The 22,726-nt window shown below is 46.1% G+C and overlaps 1 protein-coding gene across 17 annotated transcripts in view; it reads right to left on the minus strand.

Annotated features, from left to right (window-relative positions):
* Positions 1-954: 954 nt before the first annotated feature.
* R3HDM2 (R3H domain containing 2) overlaps positions 955-22,726 on the minus strand; it is a 156,065-nt gene continuing 134,293 nt past the window's right edge. For 10 of the 17 annotated variants that reach the window (XM_047787004.1, XM_047786999.1, XM_047787007.1 and 7 more), the window contains 12 exons: positions 22,533-22,699; positions 17,843-17,944; positions 15,055-15,297; positions 14,580-14,706; positions 14,182-14,342; positions 13,558-13,712; positions 12,340-12,440; positions 6,849-7,018; positions 4,707-4,854; positions 3,310-3,407; positions 2,876-2,960; positions 955-1,985 (listed from right to left, as the gene is read on the minus strand). In XM_047787004.1, the coding sequence (XP_047642960.1) occupies positions 1,645-1,985; positions 2,876-2,960; positions 3,310-3,407; positions 4,707-4,854; positions 6,849-7,018; positions 12,340-12,440; positions 13,558-13,712; positions 14,182-14,342; positions 14,580-14,706; positions 15,055-15,297; positions 17,843-17,944; positions 22,533-22,699 (1,898 nt within the window). In that variant the 3' untranslated portion in view covers positions 955-1,644. The remainder of the gene's footprint in view (positions 1,986-2,875; positions 2,961-3,309; positions 3,408-4,706; positions 4,855-6,848; positions 7,019-12,339; positions 12,441-13,557; positions 13,713-14,181; positions 14,343-14,579; positions 14,707-15,054; positions 15,298-17,842; positions 17,945-22,532; positions 22,700-22,726) is intronic. The other 7 variants (XM_047787011.1, XM_047787005.1, XM_047787012.1 and 4 more) reach the window with 1 other exon arrangement.

The raw sequence follows: 22,726 nt of genomic DNA on the forward strand, positions 1-22,726 counted from the left end.
ATGAGTGGGGCCAGGGATGGAACCTGCATCCTCAGGGACATTAGTTGGGTTCATTACTGCTGAGCCACAACAGGAACTCTGATATCTGGCATTCTTATCTCCCAGGCAAGCAGGCTTTTCCTAGTCTGGGCTTGACATGGCTGAAAGAGGAGATACTCCCATCTTGGAGAGCGATTAGGAGGTGGTAACTCGGGGTGGGTGATATTGAAAAGGGGCTGCTGTGTGGTTCTGGTCAACGGGTTCTGTAACGGCCCTGGTTTGACTGGCTGAACAACAAGGCTAGCTTTGTGAAGACAGGAGAGCTCTGTCTTGTGGGCGACTGACTTTTGCTCTTTACCTTTCTTCAGCTGCCCGGGTCAGGGACTGCTGAACACACCTGGATGGTATGGCATCTTGGCACAGCAAGTTCAATTGATATAGCTTTTATTGTAAGAAACATCCACTTCTGTTCCTGCCATGTAGAACCTAATCCTCTGGCTTTGCGATTAAAGAAAGGCCCACGTCCTCCATCCCTGAAGAATTTTCAGAAGATGAGATGGATAAATATAAGGCCAGCATCTCAACCCCATTTCAGACCTCACTCATACCCTTCTGGATTAGCTACCAGGGCAATAAATGAATATCACAGAGTTAGGGTAGAAGGAAACTTGGAGGTCACTTAGTCCAAGTCTCTTATATTACTGCTAAGAACTCAGAGGTCCACAGTTGAGAACGCTATGCTTGATAAACCACAGTTAGTGGCAGACCCAGTCATCCATCTATTTGTAAGGAGGGGGACGGGATTCAGGGAAATCGTGTTAGGAAGACATGTGTGCCTATGCCAGAGAAAGCCATTCCAGCCCACGTCAAATCCCTCCAACAGCTGTGGGCTGTATTTACCCAGGACCTCCATCTCCCCCGCCCCCTGCCCCCCCCCCCCCAACTAGAGCGGCAACAGAAAAACAGGGACTGATGTCCAGTGACAGATTTTTTTTTTTATATTTAAAAACAAAATCAACCTCCCCCCAAGCCCCCCCAAACAAACAAAAAAATCAGATTAAATAAAATTTACAGTGAATATACCCAGCAAACATCTGTATGTGCAATTAAATACTGTGTCTGTTACTGCGGCACAAACCTCAAACAAACAATATACAAGTGTTCTGAGGGGTGGAGGGAGGCCCAAGTTTTAACTCTGGGATCTGGGGAGACGAGATGGGGTGAGAGAAAGGGGAAATCAATTTCGTTTTTCTTAATTCTGTCCATATAAATATATTCATAAAGACCAAAAAAGAAAAGGGAGCTTGGGATGGTAAGGAAATAGGAGAACTGGGGAGTATGGGACCCTCCCAATTCTACCTGACCAAAAAATATGAAGGAAATTAATTTCATGGTGAGAGAAGAGATTAAAAAATGATAGACGAGGATGGGAAGGGGAGGAAAACAGACATGGAGCCAACCAAGGAAAAAGAGGGACCCTTGGCAGGGGAGTGAGAAAGAGTCCAGTGCCAGTGTGAGTGTCTATTTCTGTTTCCATCTTCATCCCTACTGTCTTAGGCTCCAGTTTAGTCACCTTACTTTCTGCCCCTGCTTGTGGTCTGACAGGACCCTTTGACCCCCTCTACCCGGCCCCCACCCCTGCCATGCTGGTCCCTTCTCCTCCATTTACTGGGAGCTGGCTCGCTCCAGAATCCTCAAGTCATAGTTCTTTTTGGCCACTCGAAGTTTGAAGCGACTCACGGAGTTGTTGAGGCGAAGGGAGGCATTCTGGGCAGCCAGGGGGCTGGGGAACACAGCCACGATGGTGTACAAGGCAGCGAGGTCCGCGTGGCGGCCGTTCTCAGCAGTCCCACCGTTGTCCCCCCCACCCCCGCCAGGCAGCCCCTGAGCATCCTTGAGCCACTGGATCTTGGCACCAGACATGGCAAGCTGAGTGAAGAGTTTGTCCGCCTCGGTACGGGTGATGCCCTCTGGGAGATCTGTCACCTCCAGCACCCGCCCCAGGACTGGAAGGAGGGAGAGAGGACATGGTTGTGAGAGGTGTAGAGTAGGAAGGACTGGGCAGTAGCCCAGCAGAGCAGCATCCAGCTGACCAAGTCTGTATACAATGTCCTCAAAAGCCCAGCCTTTCTCACTTAGCCCTTCACCCACCCCCAAATCGACCCAACTTCCCATCATCCAGACTCTTATCAGGGCAACTTGGAGACACAAAGGAATCTTTTTCTTCTCTTAGCCCAGAGGTGGAGGAAATGAGAATCCCAGATTTAAGATCTGGAAACCTATACCTCAGTTCTCTCACAGGGTGCCATTATAGTAAGGAAGTGTGCTTTTGGTGATTTTTTTTTTTTTTCACAAAGTTAATGGTTCAATCTGAAATATGTTCCATAGTTTCCATCTAAGAGGTTGGCCCAAGTAGATTCTGTTTTCTTGTCATCTGGGGAAGTCAGTTTCCCTTCCTTTCCCTGTTTAGCAAACTGCTTAAAAGAGGGGACAGAGAGACTGTGTGTGCCTAGTATGGAAGGCCTGCAGGAGGGGACTACTCCCCCATATTCCCTTCTTGAGCCTCTCCTAAACCAGGGCTAGGCCTATGACTACCAAAGGCAGACATCCTAGATAGGGGCAGGACCGCTTCCACAAGGTTCTCTGTTAACAGCAGGCTCAACAACCCCCATCACTGCGTTGTTGCCAAATTTCACCCTCATCTTCCCCAGGTCCCGGAATGGCTTGGTAAGGAGGACTGAGACACTTCACTTCTCCAGCTTCTCCTTGCTCTTGAGTACAAAAAGGTCCTCTTTCAACTCCCTACCCTAAGCTGGCCTTTGTCATTATCCTGGGCTGGTAATGCAGGGCTGGAGGGTAAACACCTTCTCCGGGGATTTGGCATCCTGTCACTCACCAACATCTGTCGTCCCCAGGTCAGTGGAGGCAGATTTGAGTGCTTGTCTCTTGCTCCGGTTCCCATGCTTCAATCCACTCTGTCCCTTCAACATTTGAAAGATATGTCTCATCCCAGGTAAATACTGACTGCCTTGCATCCCCATCTGTCTAAGCGATTAAGGAGCAGTACCCAACCCTGAGGACCCCATCCCATCAGCCAGTCAGCCTGGCCAGAGAATGGTCACTGAGAAACAAAGAGCCCCTCTTTCTTGGCACCGGGGAAGGGGTGAGAGAAATGAGTACAGGAGTGAGCTAAGACCCTTGACACTTGGTCCATTTTTTCTGCATTGTCTCCCTTGTCCACCTAACTGGCGGAGGTGGATGGTTCAGAAGGAGGGGCCTGGATGAGAAGGGGACTCTGATGGCCCTAAGGCTGATGGGAGATACCCTTACCTGGTGTACCGTGTAAGTTGACTGGCCATGGAGCAAGGGAGGGCAGATGGATAGATTGTACTGTAATGGCTGGCCCAAGAGGGAGTAGCGCCCATCACCTAGGGAGGAAGAACGGATGGTTGTCTAGGAGTTTGAGCTTTGTGGTATAACTTTTAAAGGACTTTGGGGTCTTTGGACATGGACAGCAACGAAGCATACTTCCTGCTTTTTCTGTGGTAAGAGCGCCCTTGTCTCTTCCTAAACCCTTTATAGGTCTCAGCTGTATCACTGACAAATGGGGTTATTAGGTTCCCTCATCTCTGAAGAAGGGCTCTGTCCACTGTAGACAAAAGGCCCTGGAGGAAATCTACAGACCTCTGTGACTGACTTTTATTCCTCATATAGTTTCTTCCCGCCCCAAACCCAGGGCTCAAGTTTCCAACTCACATGAGAGGCAATACAATGTAATGGACAAGAACACAGACTTGGAGCTAGACTGCTTAGGTTCAAATCCTGGCTCTGTTACTGAAAAAGGGATACCGGGTATGTTTTCTTCTTATTAGCACTGCTGATTGGCCTCAGGAACACTTATGGCACCTATAAAGTACTTATAAGTAAAGCACTTACAGCAATTCTTGATACATATTAAGTACCATGTATTACCTATTATTGGTGATAAATACTGTATTTCAGAGCACAGTGAAGTTTTAAAACCATATTGTCATCTTTTTTTCATACTGCTTTTGACAGCCAAGGCAGAAAGAAGATAAGATTATTTACGTCTTATGTATGATTAATATTTTTTTTGGTTGCGCCTACAGCTTATAGAAGTTCTGGGGCCAGGGATCGAACCCGTGCCACAGCAGTGACCTGAGCCACAGCAGTGACAACCCTGGGTCCCTAACCTACTGGGCCACCAGGGAACTCCTAACCTCATTTTACAGTTTAGGAAACTGAAGTCTGGTTCTAAGTTTAAGTCATATGTTCAACAGTACAAAGCTAGTTAGTGGTAGAACTAGAATTCAAACCTGTTTTTTAATCCAAATTCAGCATTCCCTCTTCTAAAACCAAACTGTTTCTGACACAGCCTCAGCTTTCAAACGTAGTACTGACAGGCTATACTCTGTTGTTCATTAGAAAGTCCAGTGAAATTCTTTTTTCTGGCTCATAGTCACCAGGGACTTGGTGATAAATACTAAATATGTAAAGGAGTTCTGGAGTAAGTTAACTATGTGCAGCATTAAAGAGGAGCAGGTGTCTTTGGGCTAAACAGGGACATTAGAGGAAGAGCTGGCTCCTAGAGTTGGATGACCAGCCACAGTGGTTCCCTGCCTGATGTGACCCTCTCAATCTCCCCACCTGGGAATGGGATGCGAAAGGTGAATTTGACAGCAACTAGCCCCTATCTAACCCCTTACCCTGTGCTGGACCCCCAGGCCGGGGGAACTGTGTGAGGACAGGAAGGGGACTGAGTCCTGTGCAGACATTGCTGAGGCTGGTGACAGGAGAGGGTGCTGGAGACTGGGTAGGAGATGTGACAGGGCTGTTGCTTATCTGTGTGTTGGCCTGTGGGAGAGAGGAGTATGCATTATACATATACCAGGCATTAACCCCTGTATATGCCTATGGCTTGGCTTAAAAGTCACCTCTCTTAGAAAACTTCTCTTGGAGTTCCCGTTGTGGCTCAGTGGTTAACGAATCCGACTAGGAACCACAAGGTTGTGGGTTTGATCCCTGGCCTTGCTCAATGGGTTAAGGATCTGGTGTTGCTGTGAGCTGGGATGTAGGTCACAGATGCAGCTCAGATCCCATGTTGCTGTGGCTCTGGTGTAGGTTGGCAGCTACAGCTCCAATTCGACCCCTAGCTTGGGAACCTCTATATGCCACAGGAGCGGCCCTAGCAAAGGCAAAAAGACAAAAAAAAAAAGAAAAAAAAGAAAACTTCTTTTGTTGAATTTTTTTTTTTTTTCTGTTGTTGCTATTTCTTGGGCCGCTCCTGCGGCATATTGGAGGTTCCCAGGCTAGGGGTCTAATTGGAGCTGCAGCCACCGGCCTATGCCAGAGCCACAGCAACGGGGGATCCGAGCCGCGTCTGCAACCTACACCACAGCTCACGGCAACACCAGATCATTAACCCACTGAGCAAGGGCAGGGACCGAACCCGCAACCTCATGGTTCCTAGTCGGATTCGTTAACCACTGCGCCATGATGGGAACTCCTGAATGTTTTTTTTTAATATTTTTAAAAATATTTTCACGTTATTACAGTTCTTTTTTTTTTTTTTGTCTTTTTGCCATTTCTTGGGCCGCTCCTGTGGCATATGGATCTTGTTGAATTCTAAGTCAAACTGCTCCTTCAAACTTGGTCCCTAATTAGTTTGAATTATTTGTTTATTTATTTATTTATTTATTTAGGCTGCCCTGCAGCATATGGAGTTCCTAGACCAGGGATCAGATCCCAGCCACAGTTGCAACCTATCCTACAGCTGCAGCAAGGCCGGATCCTTTAACTCACTGTCCTGGCCCAGGGATCAAACCCGCGTCCTGGTGCTGCAGAGATGCTGTCAATCCTGCTGTACCACAGTGGGAACTCCTACTATTATTTGGTGGTGCTCACAGCATGCAAAAGTTCCAGGGCCAGTGATCGAACCCATACCACAGCAGTGACAATGCCAGATCTTTAACCCACTGAGTTACCAGGGAGCTCCTAGTTTGTATTATTTTATTTTTGAAATTTTATTTTATGGCTGCACCCACGGCATATGGAAGTTTCTGAGCCAGGGATCGAATCCAAGTCATAGCTGTGACCTATGCCACAGCCGTGGCAATGCTAGATCCTTAAACCGCTGCACCTCAGCTGGTACTCCTAATACGCAATTTTTCAGCTAGGAGTTGAATCAGAGCTGCAGCTGCTGGCCTATGCTACAGCCATAGCAATGCAGGATCCTAGCTGCATCTTTGACCTACACCACAGCTCACAGCAACGCTGGATCCCTGACTCACTGAGTGGGGCCAGGGATCGAACCCACATCCTCATGTATGACAGTCGGATTCGTTTCCATTGTGCCACAACGGGAACTCCCCTAATACCCTTTTTTTTTTTTTTTGGTCTTTTTGCTATTTCTTGGGCCGCTCCCGTGGCATATGGAGGTTCCCAGGCTAGGGGTCCAATTGGAGCTGTAGCCACTGGCCTACACCAGAGCCACAGCAACGAGGGATCCGAGCCGCCTCTGCAACCTACACCACAGCTCACGGCAACGCCGCAACCTCATGGTTCCTAGTCGGATTCGTTAACCACTGCGCCACGACAGGAACTCCCCTAATACCCATTTTTTGGTGTAATGTTTTAAGTATTCCCTTAGCATTTTCAAGCATGTGTTGCACCTGCTACCTTAGATCTTAGGTTCCTTGAAAGAAGTTACTCTCCTCTATTTTTTGTGTTTCTTCCCAAAAGATGTCCAGGGAAAAACAAGTAAAAGAGGCTACTCGATGGCAAGGACTACTTCCTGAGAAGAATCTGGTTATCTCCTTGCCAAGAAAAGGCTGGGTTGCGAGACTCACCTGGGGGCTAGTGTCAGGGCTGTATAGCTCTCCAGGTTTCTGCCCTCGTTGGTCCATGCTGTAATATTTACAGTGACTCCACTGGACCATGGATGGGTTCTGAGGGGGCTGGGGTCCATTAGGGACATTCAGCTGCATGACCACCACACCTGGTCCAGAAGGTGACACTCCTGGGTGACAGGAAGAAAGCAGATGATTGTGAATTCAAACTATATTTTAGCCTGTTAGCTAACCCTGAGTGGGAAAGCCAATATGCAAATCTACCTATTGGCTTCAGGGTCCCCTCATATCCCAGGATTATGAGATAGTTGCTGATTTGGTCTCTAACTCTCCCCAAACCAGTGGGAGTTTGAGTGGAAGATGCCAATGCTCTGCTAGCACTCACATGGTGAGGGGTATTTTGGCATGCTTGGCAGAAAACTACTCCATTCTGAGTTGGGATTTACCAAATGCCCAGGTCAGACTGCTCTGGGCATGGTACAGGTGACAGGCTGGGGCTTGGGCCTGGGCTGCAGGCATACGCAGGCTTTTCCGGTAATGGCCACGGGTCAGTTAATGACCTCTGGTTGTTCCAGAAAAGATAAATGCACATAGTTTCACTAAGCCAGAACCGGGGAATAATTCTTGGGCAACAGTGGGGTGAATTGGGAACATCTCAAGTGGAAGGAATGGCACAGAGATATGTCATATTTAGGAAATGACAGATAACTCAAGGTACTAAGGCATAAGGGCTATGCAGGGGAAGTAGTAGGAGACACATTTATTCATTTATTCAATAAAGATTTATTGAACATTTACCTATGTGCCAGTTTCCACGCTGGCTACTGGGTATGCAACAAAAAAAACCTCTCTGCCCCCCGTAGAATGGACAGTCTATTAGGGAACCAGACATTAAACGATACCTGGTGTCAGGGTCTGAGACACTTTCTGGTAAGGGTATGACCCTGCAGGTGTTGAGAAAAGGACTTGTGCTTCACAGAGCTAACCTAAGTGGTGGAATGTAAGATGGATGAAGGGAGGAAGAGACTGGTGGCAGGAAGACTAGTTGGGAAGCTACTGAAGTAGAAGAGGTGGTTCTGAATTAGAGCAGTGACAGCAGGAATGGAATGGGAGGGTCAGAGCCTCTGAAGGTGTTACTGACAGGTTCAGGTAACTGACTGTGCGCCTGAGGTTTTCGCACAGGCAACCATGGATACAGCCTTACTCTCTCACAGGCTCGGGGAAGGAGAGGGCTCAGTGAGGAGGAACATTAAGTCCTGAATCTTCCTCATGGTGAAAAGCAAGGTAAGGGGTCAGGGATAAGCAGTTGATGGACAGTCCCTGCTGGGAGAAATGGGCAGGAGTTCTGCTTGCCCCCAGGGGACTGTCCAGCATGAGGGTTTGCTCTCAACATCTCCAGACTACATTTCTGTGGTGGGACAGGCTGAGTTCGTGTGTGTGGGGCGGGGGTGGGGGTGGTAGAAATGGGAGTGGGGGTTGCTAGACAGAAAACCTGCTGCAATGCTGCTGTCTTCATGGCTCAGTGCTCTGGGGCTGCCACTGCTGCTGCCATCACATTGCTTCCTGTGACGGGAAATGTTGCAGCCTCTGCCCTGGGCACCAGTCATGCTGGGAAGTTAGCGTGATTGCTTTTCTCAGGTAGCATCGGTCAAAGGAAAGGAAAAGAAACAGTGGGAGGCCGAGAGGACAGTTCAGGAGACACATCATCTGCTGTATCCTATTTCCCAGTCAATTTGTGCTCCCCACCCCATTCTCTAGGGTTCTTCTAATCAGAGAGCACATATACTCAGAGCGACAGGCTCGACAGGCTCCCATCCCCCCTTCTCCTGCCAAAGGGACAGGGTATTCATCAGCATGGCCTGTAAAAGGGCCACAGGAAAATTGCACAATTGTGATGTGTCATGCATTTAACAACTCCCCCTTCACTATAGTTGCTCTGGGCATTTTATTTCCCCCTCCTAAGAGCCCCACTTGCTCCAACATCCTCTACCCATGAAACCAAAATTGGCCTTATTCAAACATCTCATTGCTACCTGAGGGGGGCAACACAAAAATAATCACATCTACAGGGTTTCTGGAAGGCAGCTTATAACCTGAGCCTAATGCCCTGGGCCAGGAAAAGACAGAGGATGTGTGAGTGTGTAGGGTGTGGGCATAAGTAAGGCAGTAGAAGCCCCTTCCAGTACCAACACGTAGCCAGAGGGAGTTATTAGGGGGCTCAAGGGGAGGAGGAAAGAGAACGAAGTCCTCATATTATTTTCTCTGATCCCAAAGAAAACAAAGCCAGGGTTCTTGGCGCAGCCTCTTTCCTGAGCTCCTCCCCACACTGTCCTCCCCTGTTGGCCGGGAGCGTTGTTCCTTCACTCAGCCAACAACACAGAGCACTACGCTGCTGATGAGGTGATTTTTATGCTTCTCTTCCTCAAGCCAGAAGCAGGTGGCATCCATTAGCAGTTGAACTGTGGCTACTTCTTAATGGACATGGCAAAAAAAACCCCAAACCCCAAAACAAAACAAAACAAACCCCATGCCACTGCCCAGTGACAGCACTTTCATATAATCAGGTTGGGGGAAGGAGTCTGGCTTGAGTGGGAAAGAGGAGAAGGGAGTTGAATAAGGAAATCAATTTCAGCTTGAAGGCTCTGAAAGGAGAAGGGAACGTGTGAATGGCTTTTTAAGTGGCATCATTAAACCGGGCAGAAAGGTCGATTGGGCAGAGCAAACCACATAAATACAAACAGATGACATTTATGTCTGGCAGAATTGGTTTTTGTTTATTTATTTAAAATCACTGAGGTAGAAGACTGATAAGGCTTCTTCCTTACCATCTGGAATCAAATCTATGGAAAGGACTGTCCAGAGAAATAAAACCCCACAGGCATCTTTCCCAAATTACAGGACAGAATTCTGTATTACCTTATTTTTTTTTTTTTCTCTTTTTTGTGGGGGAGAGGGATATCTTCAGGGAGTGAGGAGGGAAAGGAGTTAGTCTCAGCTTTGGAAAGCTCTCAGCTACAAAATGAGCCAGTAAGTATGTGAGAAGCTATTTCTGTATGTACCTCACTCTGGCTGTGCTGTGTCACTGTGAGTTGAAAGTCTGTGCATAGGTTTCACTGCCATTTCATGTCTATGTGCATCTTCCACAGACAAGCATCCCTGAAGAAACCTCAAGAGACCTGCGAGCCATTATTTTAGTGGGAATAAAAGTGTTTCCTGGGGTTATGGTTATATCTAATATCACAGTGGAGGAATTAAGGTCTAGGCCTGGGGGTTAGCTGGGAAAATACAAAAATGTATTAATAAACCAGAACAGTTGCTCTAGGAACAGCCAATCCTAATCCCTGCTTTTATTTTTGGAAAAGTGACCATGTTGCTACATGAGAGAAGGGCGGGTGACTGTCCTCTCAAGGTGACATAGCAGCCCTTGTGGGCTACGCTGGCCTTCTACCTTTCTAGTACTGGGTAAACTGGAAAAGAAGGCAGAAGAAGCACATTTTCCTTTCTTCCCCTTCCTCTTAGATTCCCATGAACAGGGACTGAAGGCTTTTAAGATCAATGGGGTCGTGAATATGGTCTTAGTTGGTATGAGTGGAAGAGAGGGTCCCATCATTTTGGAAAACGAGTCAGTCAGAAGCCTAGGGTCAATCAGGGTAGCCAGAAAGAAAGGTATTATAACAAAAAACTCCAAAGAAGCAAGGAAACTAGATGATTAAGGGGGTTTTGTTTATTTCTATTGATTTGGGAAAAGCCTAGATTATTCCTTTCCAATCCCAGCCCAGCTCTCTAGGGCTGCCAACTTTCAGAACAACAGCTGTTTCAGTTTACTTAACCCAGCATTAGGTCTAGAGTAGGTAATGAAAAATTATTTTCGCTTGGTTTGCTTCTAATTCAAACACTTCATATTTGCACATGAAGAGACCTAACTCTAGAGACCCAGTAGATATACTGATATACCGCTAAGGATAGACACAAAAATTCGCATAAAGTATACCCGTATGAACATGCACACACTTAACAAACAGGAGAGAAAATGCCCTGCGGTACCAAGCACCACCACAGGCTAGTGGTTCCTGGAACAGGTTTCCATAATTTCCATACCCCTTGGGAATTTCAAGGTCAAGTGCCCCTGGCAGACACTAGAAGAAACAGCTAGAGAGACCAAAAATGTAATAAAGGGTAAAGGTTGCTGAATTTTAAAATCTCTCAGCCTCAGAAGTCATTGCTCCTCGACAGTAAGAACTGATGTCTTATGAGAAAGATTAATTCTGGGATCCATTCCATAGCATCTACCATACAGTGCAAAAAAGCTTACGTAAAAAATATTCCATTTCTAAAATGGGAAAAATTGGCAAAATACCTCCTTCTCACCAGAAGAGGGCACCGTGACATTCCCACAATAGAGCAGAATGGGGATGGCTGGATGCTACAGTAAGACTGCCTCCCCTCCAGAACACCTGAAGTCTATTTAATTGCAGTGTAATGATACCTCCCAGTGGGGTGAGGGAAACAAACAAGAGTACATGAATAGACCTAATGACAGAGACCCAGTAGATATACATGGTGTAAAGGGGGAGTTCTTGGCAAAGGCAATATGGGGCTGCATGGCATAAGCCTATTCACATGGCCCCTCCAAAGAAGGCCTTTAGCTATTTATTGTGATATCCATTTATTTCCCACTGGAGGGAAAGGAATAGAGTACAGAAACTTGTTGAACATGTGTTACTGAGGATGCAGCATGGGTTATGGAAAGTGAAAACACCCTAAATTCAACCTTTGGGATTGTGACCTTAGGCAAGTCATTTATCTTTTTTTTTTTTTTTTTTTGGCCTCATAGGAAGTTCCCAAGCCAGGGATCAAATCTGTGCTATCACACTGACAACAGCAGATCCTTAACCTGCTGCGCCACCAGGGAACTCTCATTTATCTTCTTTGAGTCTTAAATTTCCTCTTCACAATGTGTAGTGAGAATTAAATGATACAATGTACATGACCACATATGAAAACCTGCTAAGCAAATCTACGATTTAATTTTAAAACCATTTTATTGGCCCCCCTCACACTCCCAGGAAAAAAGAAAAGCTGTTTACAGAAAGAATGCGCACAGGAGACAGAGGTAAGCACTTTGTGTCTCAAAGGCATGTGAGTGGTGAATAGAACACTGGACTCAGGGGTGGGGGGAGGGGAGAGGAGGGAGGAAAGAGAGTGAGAGGGAGAAAAGGAGAGAGAAAGTAAAAGTAAACAAGGAACCTAATCAAGATTTGGCTGCCCAGGGATGGGGACTGGGCAACCAACCTCACCTCTTGAGGGGTCAATTTCAGCACCTATGGAAAACATCAGCCAGCCAGGATTTTGATCTTTCCTGTGATAGGGTCACAGCTGGGGACAGAGCCAATCCCTGAACTCTTTGCCCTTCCCAGCTCTAGGACCCAAGTTCTTCAGCAGTGTTTGCTCTCACTGGTACCCAAGACCCCTCAATTCTTTATCCTCTTACCTGAGTACTGTTGTGGCATCTGTGGTGGACTGCAGGGAGAGGGAGACTGAGGCATCTGGTACTGCTCAGAGCCAGGAGGCTGCAGAAACCCCACAGAAGGGCTGGGGAGATGGAGAAGAGAGGAGTGGTAAAGCAGTAGAGGGAGGAACCCAGCTCCTGGAAAACAGCTGTTGCTTCCTGGGCCTCCCCTGTGGGAAGCAGAAGCAGCTCCAAGCCATTCCCAGACCAATTTGCCATGCAATTTCTAAAATCACTCATCAGTTCAAAGTTAATTATATATATTTGTACTTGATCATTTTTCAATTAGGAAGCTGCTAATCAGTACTACAGATGGGATGCTGGTGACACATGTTCTTCCGAACCATGCAGAAATACCAAATACATACATGTGCACACACGCACACACACGTTCTGAGAAACAACAGAAACACAGACAAAAAGAGTGCCAGAGACAGACACACAAGGCTAGAGTGCTAGAGAGAAACGGGTAAAAAAATAACTAAAGAGACTTAGGATATTTTCTCAATGGCAAACACAGATAGTGACCTAAAGACAAATGGGGGGAAATCCCACAAAACTCAAGGCAACATGGAGACATACATATAAAGAGATAAACATATACACACTGAGACACAGAAATACATCCAGGTAGGCCCAGAATTCAGTTCCAGTTCCAGATCTGCTTTTATTAACTACTCGTGCGACTTTGGATAAGTTTCTTAGCGTCCCTAGCTAGAATTTCCTCATTTATAAAAGAAGGGAAATAGACTAGATATTTCTAAGATAACTTCTACCTCTGAAATTCTATTTGCTATGACCTATACTAAGACATACGTAAATAGATATATGGAAATACACCGTCTCAGATTCATCCATGGATAGAGGTACACAGAAATCTTTACACATATATACTCCAAACCACTTTTTTTAGTGATAAGCAGTCTCTCACTAGCGAATCCCACTAGTTAGAAAAACAAAAAAATGGGGGAAATGATAAAGTCTCTGTCTCTGAAGCAGGAATTTTTTTTCTGCAGAATTATTATGCAAATATCAAATCAACCAGGGGAAAGGAATGAAGTCCTTCATGTTCTACCTATTTTAGGGTACCACTGGGATCTTTACCCCTGCCTTTCTTTTCTTGGGCCAGTGGAAACCAAATCATGGTGTGCAGTTGCTAAAGGTCTGTGAGAGATGCACCCCAACTCTGGGAGTTCTCACCTCGTACCGTTCTGCTGAGCTGGCGGGATCATGCTGTAGTACACTGGCACGCCCCCTGCTGGGAGGCCCCCCTGCACAGACTGGCTCGCAGGGACCAGCATGGGTTGCTGGAAAGGCGGCTGGACCACATTTTGCGAGTCATTACCCACTGGAACCTAGGTGGAGACGAGAAGAAAATGGCCACTCGTACTCCCAACGAGTTCATCCAGAGAAGAGCCTAGTCATCACTAGTGCAGGACACTCTAATCTCCTTCCCTACCTTTAGAAACTCCTATTCTCCTCACCTATCTAAAGGAAATGCTTACAGAGCTACCTCCATTCTCCTTTTCACCAAACCTCACCCTCGGGCATCTGACATATAGGAAGGAGCCTCATGTCCTTTGGGCCCTACTTTTCTGGGCATATATATATTCATCATAGCTGTATCAAGACTGAACAATTTAAATAAAGACCCTTCTCAGACTCTCTGGGCTTTCTTTCAGAGGAAGAAAACCTAAAAATTCTAGGGGTAAAATAAACAATGTTTTTAGTGTTGGAGTTGTCAGACTGGGTGATGTGGGAAACTGTCCTCCTTTTCCTCCTCTCAAGGACTGGGTGATCTTTCTCAATGCAGAATGCACCCACCTGGTAAGAAGGCAGCGGAGTGTACTGAACCACCAGGCCTTGCATCTGGCCCCCCATGCTGCTCCTCTGGCTGCTGAGTAGGCCCTGGTTCTGTGGCTGCTGGACCCCAATCATGCCTTGGTAAGCCGCCTGCTGCTGGTTAGGCATCATGGGCTGTAAACCTAGGGATGGGCAAGGCAGAGAAGACATTAGGATAGTCTCAACAATGTTTGGGATGTCACACTCTCAGGAATTTTCTTTCTGTCTATTTTACCTTTCTTTTTCTGGAGATCATGTGTTCTTCTTTAGGACCCTAATCATTCCTGCCCTCCCACCCCCCTTAAATGGGGAAGGTAATTCTTTCCCAGTTTCTTCCCTTCCCTTATTAACTGCCTTCTGATATTAGCAGTTCCTCTTACCAGGCTGCTGGGATGGCTGAGGCAGCTGCTGACCACGTTGGGGGCTGTAGGCCACCGGGTGAGAAAGAGGTCGATATTGCTGGTTGGAGTTAGGATACTGTCCAGGGGGATAGTAAGAAACCTGGATCTACGGTGGGAGGAAGCAGATATATGAGAAGGTCCCTCAAATTCAGCCCCAGCATCCCTGAACTATTAAAAACATCAGGGTCAATTATCAGAAATCTGTAAATGGAGATATTCTGGGCCTGAAACTGCAGCATTAGTATACAAGTTTAAAACAGAACAGGAAGGGCTTATATTACATAGAAAGATAACCTTCTGACTAGAAAGACTATTCTCAAGTGCAAGGTGGGGAAATGCAGGTGGGGGACAGGTATTCCCTCCAGTTTGGCTAAACCAGAGGAGCAAGAAAAAAAGGATTATAATACTGGACAAACTCAATTAGTGATTTAAACTGGGAACCCGAGCCACTCACCTGTTGAGGGGGCTGCATGTAGCCCTGGGGTGGCAGGACTTGCTGAGTAGGTGGTGCATGGCTAGAAGTGGAATAGTTGGAAGTAGGGAGAGGCTGTCCTGTAGAAGCCATGATGAAGCTAGTCTGCTGCGGGTGCTGAGAGATAAGTGGGGTCTGGAACAGAGCTGAAGATGGGTCAGCTGCTTCAGTAGAACCTTGGCGGCTAAGGCTCATTTGTCCAAAGGGGTTGTTGAGGTCGTCTGCCTATTGAGAGTAGGAGAGACCCAAGGACTGAGGTCATATCAAGCCCTATGTCTTTGACCTCAACACAGTCAGACAGATAGACAGAAATAGTATTCCTCTCTACAGCCTTCCTTACTTATACCCACTGGGGACACTCCTGCCTCTGTGCCCTGGGAGGCATGTTTCAGCCCTAAGCATCAGTCATATGGTGTTTCATTTATTTATTTATTTATTTGTCTTTTTGCTATTTCTTGGGCCTCTCCCAAGGCATATGGAGGTTCCCAGGCTAGGGGTCGAATCGGAGCTGTAGCTGCCGGCCTACGCCAGAGCCACAGCAACGCGGGATCCGAGCCGCATCTGCAACCTACACCACAGCTCACGGCAACGCAGGATCGTTAACCCACTGAGCAAGGGCAGGGACCGAACCCGCAACCTCATGGTTCCTAGTCGGATTCGTTAACCACTGTGCCACGACAGGAACTCCTCATTTATTTATTTATTTGGCCATGCCCGTGGCATGCATAAGTTCCTGGGCCAGGGATCGAAGCCCCCCTCACCAGCAGTGACAGCACTGGATCCTTCACCTGCTAGGTCACCAGGGAACTCCTGTCATATGATGTTTTAAATTGCTATGCGTTAACGGAGTTCCCATTGTGGCTCTGTGGGTTAAGAACCTGAGTAGTATCATGAGGATATGCATTCGATCCTGGCCTCTCTCAGTGGGTTAAAGGATCCAGCATTGCTGCAAGCTAAAGTGCAGGTTGCAGGCATGGCTTGGATCTGGTGTGGCTGTGACTGTGGCACAGGCCAGCAGCTGCAGGTCCAAATCAACGCCTAGCCTAGGAACTTCCATATGTTGTAGGTGTGGCCCTAAAAAGAAGAAAAAAATTTTTTTTTAAAAATTTTTAAAAATTGCTATGAGTTGGGAATTCCCTGATGGCTCAGTGGGTTAAGGATCTGGCACTGTCACTGCTGTGGCTCTGGTTACAGCTGTGGCAGAGGTTTGATCCTGGACTGGGAACTTCCACATGCAAGGGGTATGGCCAAAAAAAACCTGCTATGAATTGAACAGCTGTTTGAAGCCCAATTCCAGAGCCAGTTTCCCTACCACATAGGACCACTCTGATTACGATCTTTATTAGAAATAGTCCTGGGGAGGTGGGAGCAATGATACAACTTCTATACATAAAAAAAACAGGACAAATTAGTGGGAGGAAAAAAGACTACAAGTCACTCTATTTCCTGTCTTCCTCATGCCTCCAAACCATACAGAGGGCCCCTACGTTGCCATAAATCTTGTTTTTATAATAAAGGACCCAGATAACACCTTGCATGGATTATGGGTGGGTTCATGTGGCTCCCCAGCTCTGCCTGTGCAGTGGAAAGACTGGTGGGCTCTCAACTCCTGCTGCTATTCTCCTTTCTTCCTCTTGAAGTCATTTCCACCTCTGTTCTCTGACACTTGCTTAGAGTTCTCCTGCCCTTCAGAAACCACTTCCAATTCTCACCTCTGAAAGGAGGCCAGGGTGAGTGGCCAAGCTGGAGGGCGAGACTGACTGGCTAGTCTGTAATTGCCTTCTCTCCCAGCCCTCTTCTCTAAGCAGCAAGAGTGATGGTGTTCTATCTCTCACTTGTATAGTGATAGGTTAGTTTGTTAGCTTCCTCATCCTTCTGCTCCCTGGACAGTAATTAACATACACATATACATATAATACAGAGCAGAAGTTCTTTTGCAAAAGAAACTAGTAGAAACAAAAGACAATGCTTCCTTGTGGTTTCATTCAATTTTAAGGGATTTGATCTTAGCTCTTTTGCTACCTTAGAGGGTAGGAATAGATGCCAAGAGGACTGGACTGCACATTATTATGAGGTTCATATTCTAGGACTTTTCAGAATGGAGATAAGAGATGACAGAAAGAAGGGATTCTAGTGAAAAAGCAGACAGGTGTGATTAACATAAAACTTAAAAAAAATCAGGTCTCCTATAACCATGATAGAAGGTATCAACTTAGAGACAAATTAGATCTTCAAAGGATTTGTAGTCAGGGTACAAACAATTTAAATGGCATGTGCTATCCAAAAGAGGAGGATATTTTTTATGTAAAAAGACATGGTAAAATAGGGGAACATTTTAGGTTTTTACCAGTGGTACCAGAGAAATCTGCAGCTGTGTTTTTGGTTTTAAAGGAAATTATTCTATACAGAATAAACTGGGCTCCTCAGACCTGTTTGGGGAGCAGACGAGATGAAGAATGCACATGGTGGAGAGGATGAGGAGCCCAGGTTTGGACAACATCCGATTTTGTTTCCCCTCTTGAAACTTAGGAGAACTCGGTGTTCTTTTCTGTCTAACATTTAGGCATCTTTTGATGCCTAAAGTGCTATGATGAGGTCACTAGAATGAAGTATAGCTCAGCCTGGGCTGGCCCCTCAAGAAGAAATATCTTCTAACAATGGTCCTTTCAAAAAGCACAACTGCTTTTCAAGGTTGTCACAGACTGTCCAGACACACCCACAGATACAGGCCACACGTGGACAAGACAAAAAAGGGGAATGGAGTTTATACCATGTTGTACTGCTGGGGCGGAGAGACTGGCAGAAGGACTTGGGGACAGGAGCCTGGAGAGAACTGAACAGGCTGCGGAGCGGGCTGCAGAGCTGGGACTGGCTGTGGACCAGCGAGAGACATGTGGGAAGGGAAGAGAAAAGGGAGGCAAAGGGAGAGGCAAGGGTGGTAGGGGCAGAGATGGGGAGGGAAAGGGAAGGAACAACAAGGTTAATCATAAAAGAAACTTCATGTGAAGAGTACGGCTGCTGAGCAGGCTGGAGACCAAGCTTGGGACAGCTTGTTGCTTTCACATCCCTAACAAAAAGGCAATCTCTCCTATCAGGACAGACCCACTGCACACTCTGCCCCACTGGCCACTAGGAACTCTGCAGCTGTTGTAAGCAATCTTAGGACTTTAAGAGCCAGAGTCTGCTGCCTGATTCCAAATGCAGTTTTTTCCCCAAGCAGTTTCCCTAAGCACACGATTCCTAGGGAGCATAACCCTCCTTGAATGCCCACTTGAGAGGGGATTCCTGCTTCTGTAGAAAGGGTCATGCAAGGTCTGGTTCAGCTCTCCCAGGCACGGTCCTGATTTCACACCACAGCTCTCTTGGAGGAAGTGCTCATTTGCAAGGATCATCTCTCTCTCCCGAGGGCAGAGAAGGAAAAAACAGCCAGTTCACGCCTGGTTCCTCTACTTCCTCCTGCTCCGTGATTGTTCTGTGTGCCTCCAGGCTGTGAGGGCAGTATGAAAAATGCCCCCATAAGCAAACAGGGAGGGATTTAGGAATAAAATATAAATAGCCTCGTTTTAGCTTTTGTTCCTTGGGTCCCTTCACTGGCCTCAAGCAGGAGGACTTGTTTATTAGGAATGTGAGGTGTTCTACACCAGCTAATGGGGAGTTATTTTTTTCTCTCCTTTCTTCCCCTCCAGCCATTTCAAGCACCTTATCAGTTCTCCAGTCATAGCCCCTGACGGTAGGAGGGGTAGGAGAAAGGAGAGAGGCCAGGAAGAGAAGGGGAAATGATGCCAATATACATTGTCTCATTTACATGCATTATCTCATTACAACCTCACAATAATCCTATTGGGAGATATGATAACTTATATTTGCAGTTAAGACAGTAGGGCTCAGAGAGATTAAATCACACAGCTAATGCGGCAGAGCAGGGATGGGAACCTAGCTCTGCCTGATGTATGTTCCTTCCACTCCACTCTAGCAGCAGCGAGGAGGGGAGGAAGAAGGAAGTCAGGTGGAATTACATAAACGTCTTTTTGTTTGTAAAACTCTCCTTCTTCCTTCCAAGTTTAGAGTATTAAGAGTTGTAGGGGACCAAGGTATCTATATCATCCCCTGCCATATATCTCCTGGGAGGCACTTTCACAGAGAACAGTTCCAAGAGGCAGAGTCCAGGAATTAGAGGATACCCACAATGGAGAATACTCCTGATATCTACACTAGGTAAAATGTAAATCATCTTGGTCAGGAAAAAGTTACTGAGAATCCACTGTGTGACCTGGGAGAGATGCTACTACAGCCTTGAAAATAAGCTCTCAGCTCTCCTGGCACACCTACTTTCTGTAAGCCAGCAGCATTCCAAATATAACTGCTGGCAAGCTATTCAGAATGAGCTACCTGTGCTGGTAGCTTTTAAACCCATTTTCTATTATCCTAATCCTCTTCTTTCTCTTGCGGGAGGGCCTGTCATACTCAGGCCTCACATTCTCAGGGGGACAAGGGGAGGCCTTAAGGACAGAGAAGTGGTAAAACAGCTCTGCCTGTTTTCTTCACATTTTTAAGTTTTGAGTAAAAAGTGAAGAGGAAAGAAATGATGCTCCTCTATTAGGTCTCTCCTGGCTGAGGAAGGGTAGTGGTAAAGGAAGGCATTTCAGTGCTTTTTTTTTTTTTTTTTGCTGTTTTGAAGTGCTTTATTTTTTACACATATATACATTCTTTTTTTATATTATTTTCCATCATGGTCTATTCCAGGAAATTGGATATAGTTCCCTGTGCTATACAGTAGGACCTTGTTGTTTTTCCATTCTAAATGTAATAGTTTGCATCTACTAACCTCAAACTCCAGAGCTAGGGAACTTCCAAAAAAACATGGGAGAAGCTAAAGACTGGCCTGAGGGATGTGACTGCCACCTACTGGTGACTTCTGGGCTGGATCACTGACTCCTGGATCCTGACTGGACTCTACAGAGAGGCTCAGAGGACTCTGGGCAAAAGGTGGCCACTGGCTCTTTAACACTCAGCCTCACCCCTTGGTTTCACATGTTCTGCTGATACATGATATGGAAGCCTGCTTTGACAGCAGGGGTTTGCCAAGAAGGGAAAAAGCATAGTTTAGCCAGCACTGTCCTGAGGCCTGGGGCAAATGCTTTTTGCTACAGAGGTAAAGGTAACTACCTTTTCTAAGTTTTTCTTCAAAAGGAAAACCTTTAAAGTAAGCACAGTGGTGTGTGTGTGGGGGGGGGGCGTGTTTACTTCCTTCATCCCTGACCATTTGAGAAACTAAACAGTAAGTACTCTGAGGTTCAGCAACTTGAGTTGAGAGACAAGGAAAAAGAAAAGAAGAAAGAAAGAAGCAGTAGGTATATTAGCAGCTACCATAAGTGCTTCAGACACAGCAAAACTTAACCAGCATGAAGATATTTTAGTTTGGAGTTTGTGATTGCAATTAACTGTACGAATAAATTTTTGATATCTCTGTACCAAATAATGTTCCCTTGTTCCCAATCTATAGGGCCTCGCCTAACAATGTACTCCCTGTAGGAGACCAGTGAATATCAACAACTGACTCTCATGATTCAGATGGTGGGACAGATTCGGAGTAAAAGTTTGAGATTTAAGGCCGGTCACCTGAACATTCTATCTAAAATTTTTTCAGTCCCAAATGGTTTTTCTCTTTACTTATCTCTTTATTCCCTTCCCACTTTTGCTGTCTGTTTCTAGATATGGATGGAAGGAGGAGGCAGATGGAAAATTAAGAGGCAGAAAAGGGAACAGAATTGTATTAACATACATACATTTTAGAAAACTCAAAAAAATAGTGGGACCCTAAAAAAGTGAGACACACACAGAAACAGTAGGGGTCAGCAAGAGGGAGAAGTTGAGGTTTATCCAATTACAGGTCTGAATTAAGACACAGACAGGGAAAAGCACAAACACACATGCCGTGTTTCAGTATGGAGGGAGGTAAGCTGATGTGAATGAGACTTGATGAGGTGGTAGGTATATGGTGGTAAAATAAGAAAGTCAGGACTATAGAGAAACTGATCTAGGGACTGAGATGAAGGACTTGGAATGACATGCACGTGGGTTACATTAAGCCACAAAGCAGAGGTTCCTAGATCCTCAATGTTCTATTTTAGCTTCATTTCACAATATATGAATGGGGTCGTACTGGGCCGTTCCGGGGTGTTTCCACTCTAGTTTCCAGTTCCTAGGGTATGAGTGCTTAGGACTTACTTCTTGTACCTATGGAAGAGATATATCTGAGGTTAAGCTGGACTAACTGAGCAGGGAAATGAGGGAATCTGGGAGGTGAAACGAGAACTTGAATTCTAATATAGACATATTGGCTTCCTGACTATCAGAGAATATTCCAGGATAAAGTGCAGGCTTTATTCTATTCATGAGGGCTCTATTCATGGAAGAAAAGAGTAAGTAAAGATAAACTAACACAACACTGTAAATCAACTATACTTCAATAAAAAATGAAAACCAATTTATCAAAAAAAAAAAAAAAAGAGTAAGTAAAGATCTCAGCACAACTTGCCTCAGAGTATTAAGGAGACTTTAAACCTAGAACACTGAGGTTCCAGTTTAGAACAGGATCTGACTGTTAGGCTGATGACTTGCATGGTCTCTCCACTGAAGCAAAACTTCTAGTTAGTTTTCAAACCCTAGTTAGTATCAACATCCAACAGTCCAGAACAGAAGGAGAAAGAGCTCTTTTGGAGTTCCTGTGTGGCTCAGTGGGTTAAAGATCTGGCACTGTCACTGCAGTGGCTCAGGTTGCTGTAGTATGGGTTCAATCCCTGGCCTAGAACTTGTGCATGCTATGGGCATGCGCCCCCCCCCCCCAAAAAAAAGACAGAACTCTTTTATGGCACAGGAAAGAAAGACACTGGAGGGTTTTGTGCTTTTTTTGGCCATGCCCATAGCATGCAGATGTTCCAGGGCTTACATCTGTACTACAGCAGTGCCCCAAGTCACAGCAGTGACGGTGTATGGCAGGGATCTTGATGAGTGTGGTTTCCTTTCCGTTCTTCCAAATCCCAACACATAAATATTTGTTTAGGGATCAACAGCTGTATGAACACATTCAGCTACACTATGGTGGGAACCGTAATCTTTTTGAGCTCCATGTATGGATACAGGGAGGAAAATCACCTTGCTAATTACACAGGATGGGGGGAGAAACGTGGATTAGGGTTAAAGATCCTGCTGACATTTTTCAAGAGGAAAAGAAAGAAATATAAAGCAGAAAAACTCCCAGGCTAACTTTACTAAAAGCACTTTGGCCAACCCTTTGCCCTTAGTCTTTCCTCCCCACAACTAACAAGAAATGGGGGAGGGAGTGGCACGTCTCCAAAAACAGATCTTTCCTGCCACCCACTGCACAAGAGACATGACTGTACTTCCAGAGCTTGTTTGAATCAGAGCAGAGGGGGCTCTGGCACTGAGTGGTGACTCACCTGTGAGATCATGTGATTATTCAAGGGTGGCTGTTGCTGAGGCGTGGGTGGGAGAGCAGGAAGTTGCTGCTGCTGCTGCTGTTGCTGGGCAGTACAAGGGAGAAGGCCCCGGACAGACTGGGATGAGGTGACCTGGTTGCACACTTCTGGGGCACCTAGCGCCATACCTAAGGCAAAGGGGAGACCCAGCAAGA

Source organism: Phacochoerus africanus, chromosome 7 (genome assembly GCF_016906955.1).
Source record: "Phacochoerus africanus isolate WHEZ1 chromosome 7, ROS_Pafr_v1, whole genome shotgun sequence".
Classification (NCBI taxonomy): Eukaryota; Metazoa; Chordata; class Mammalia; order Artiodactyla; family Suidae; genus Phacochoerus; species Phacochoerus africanus.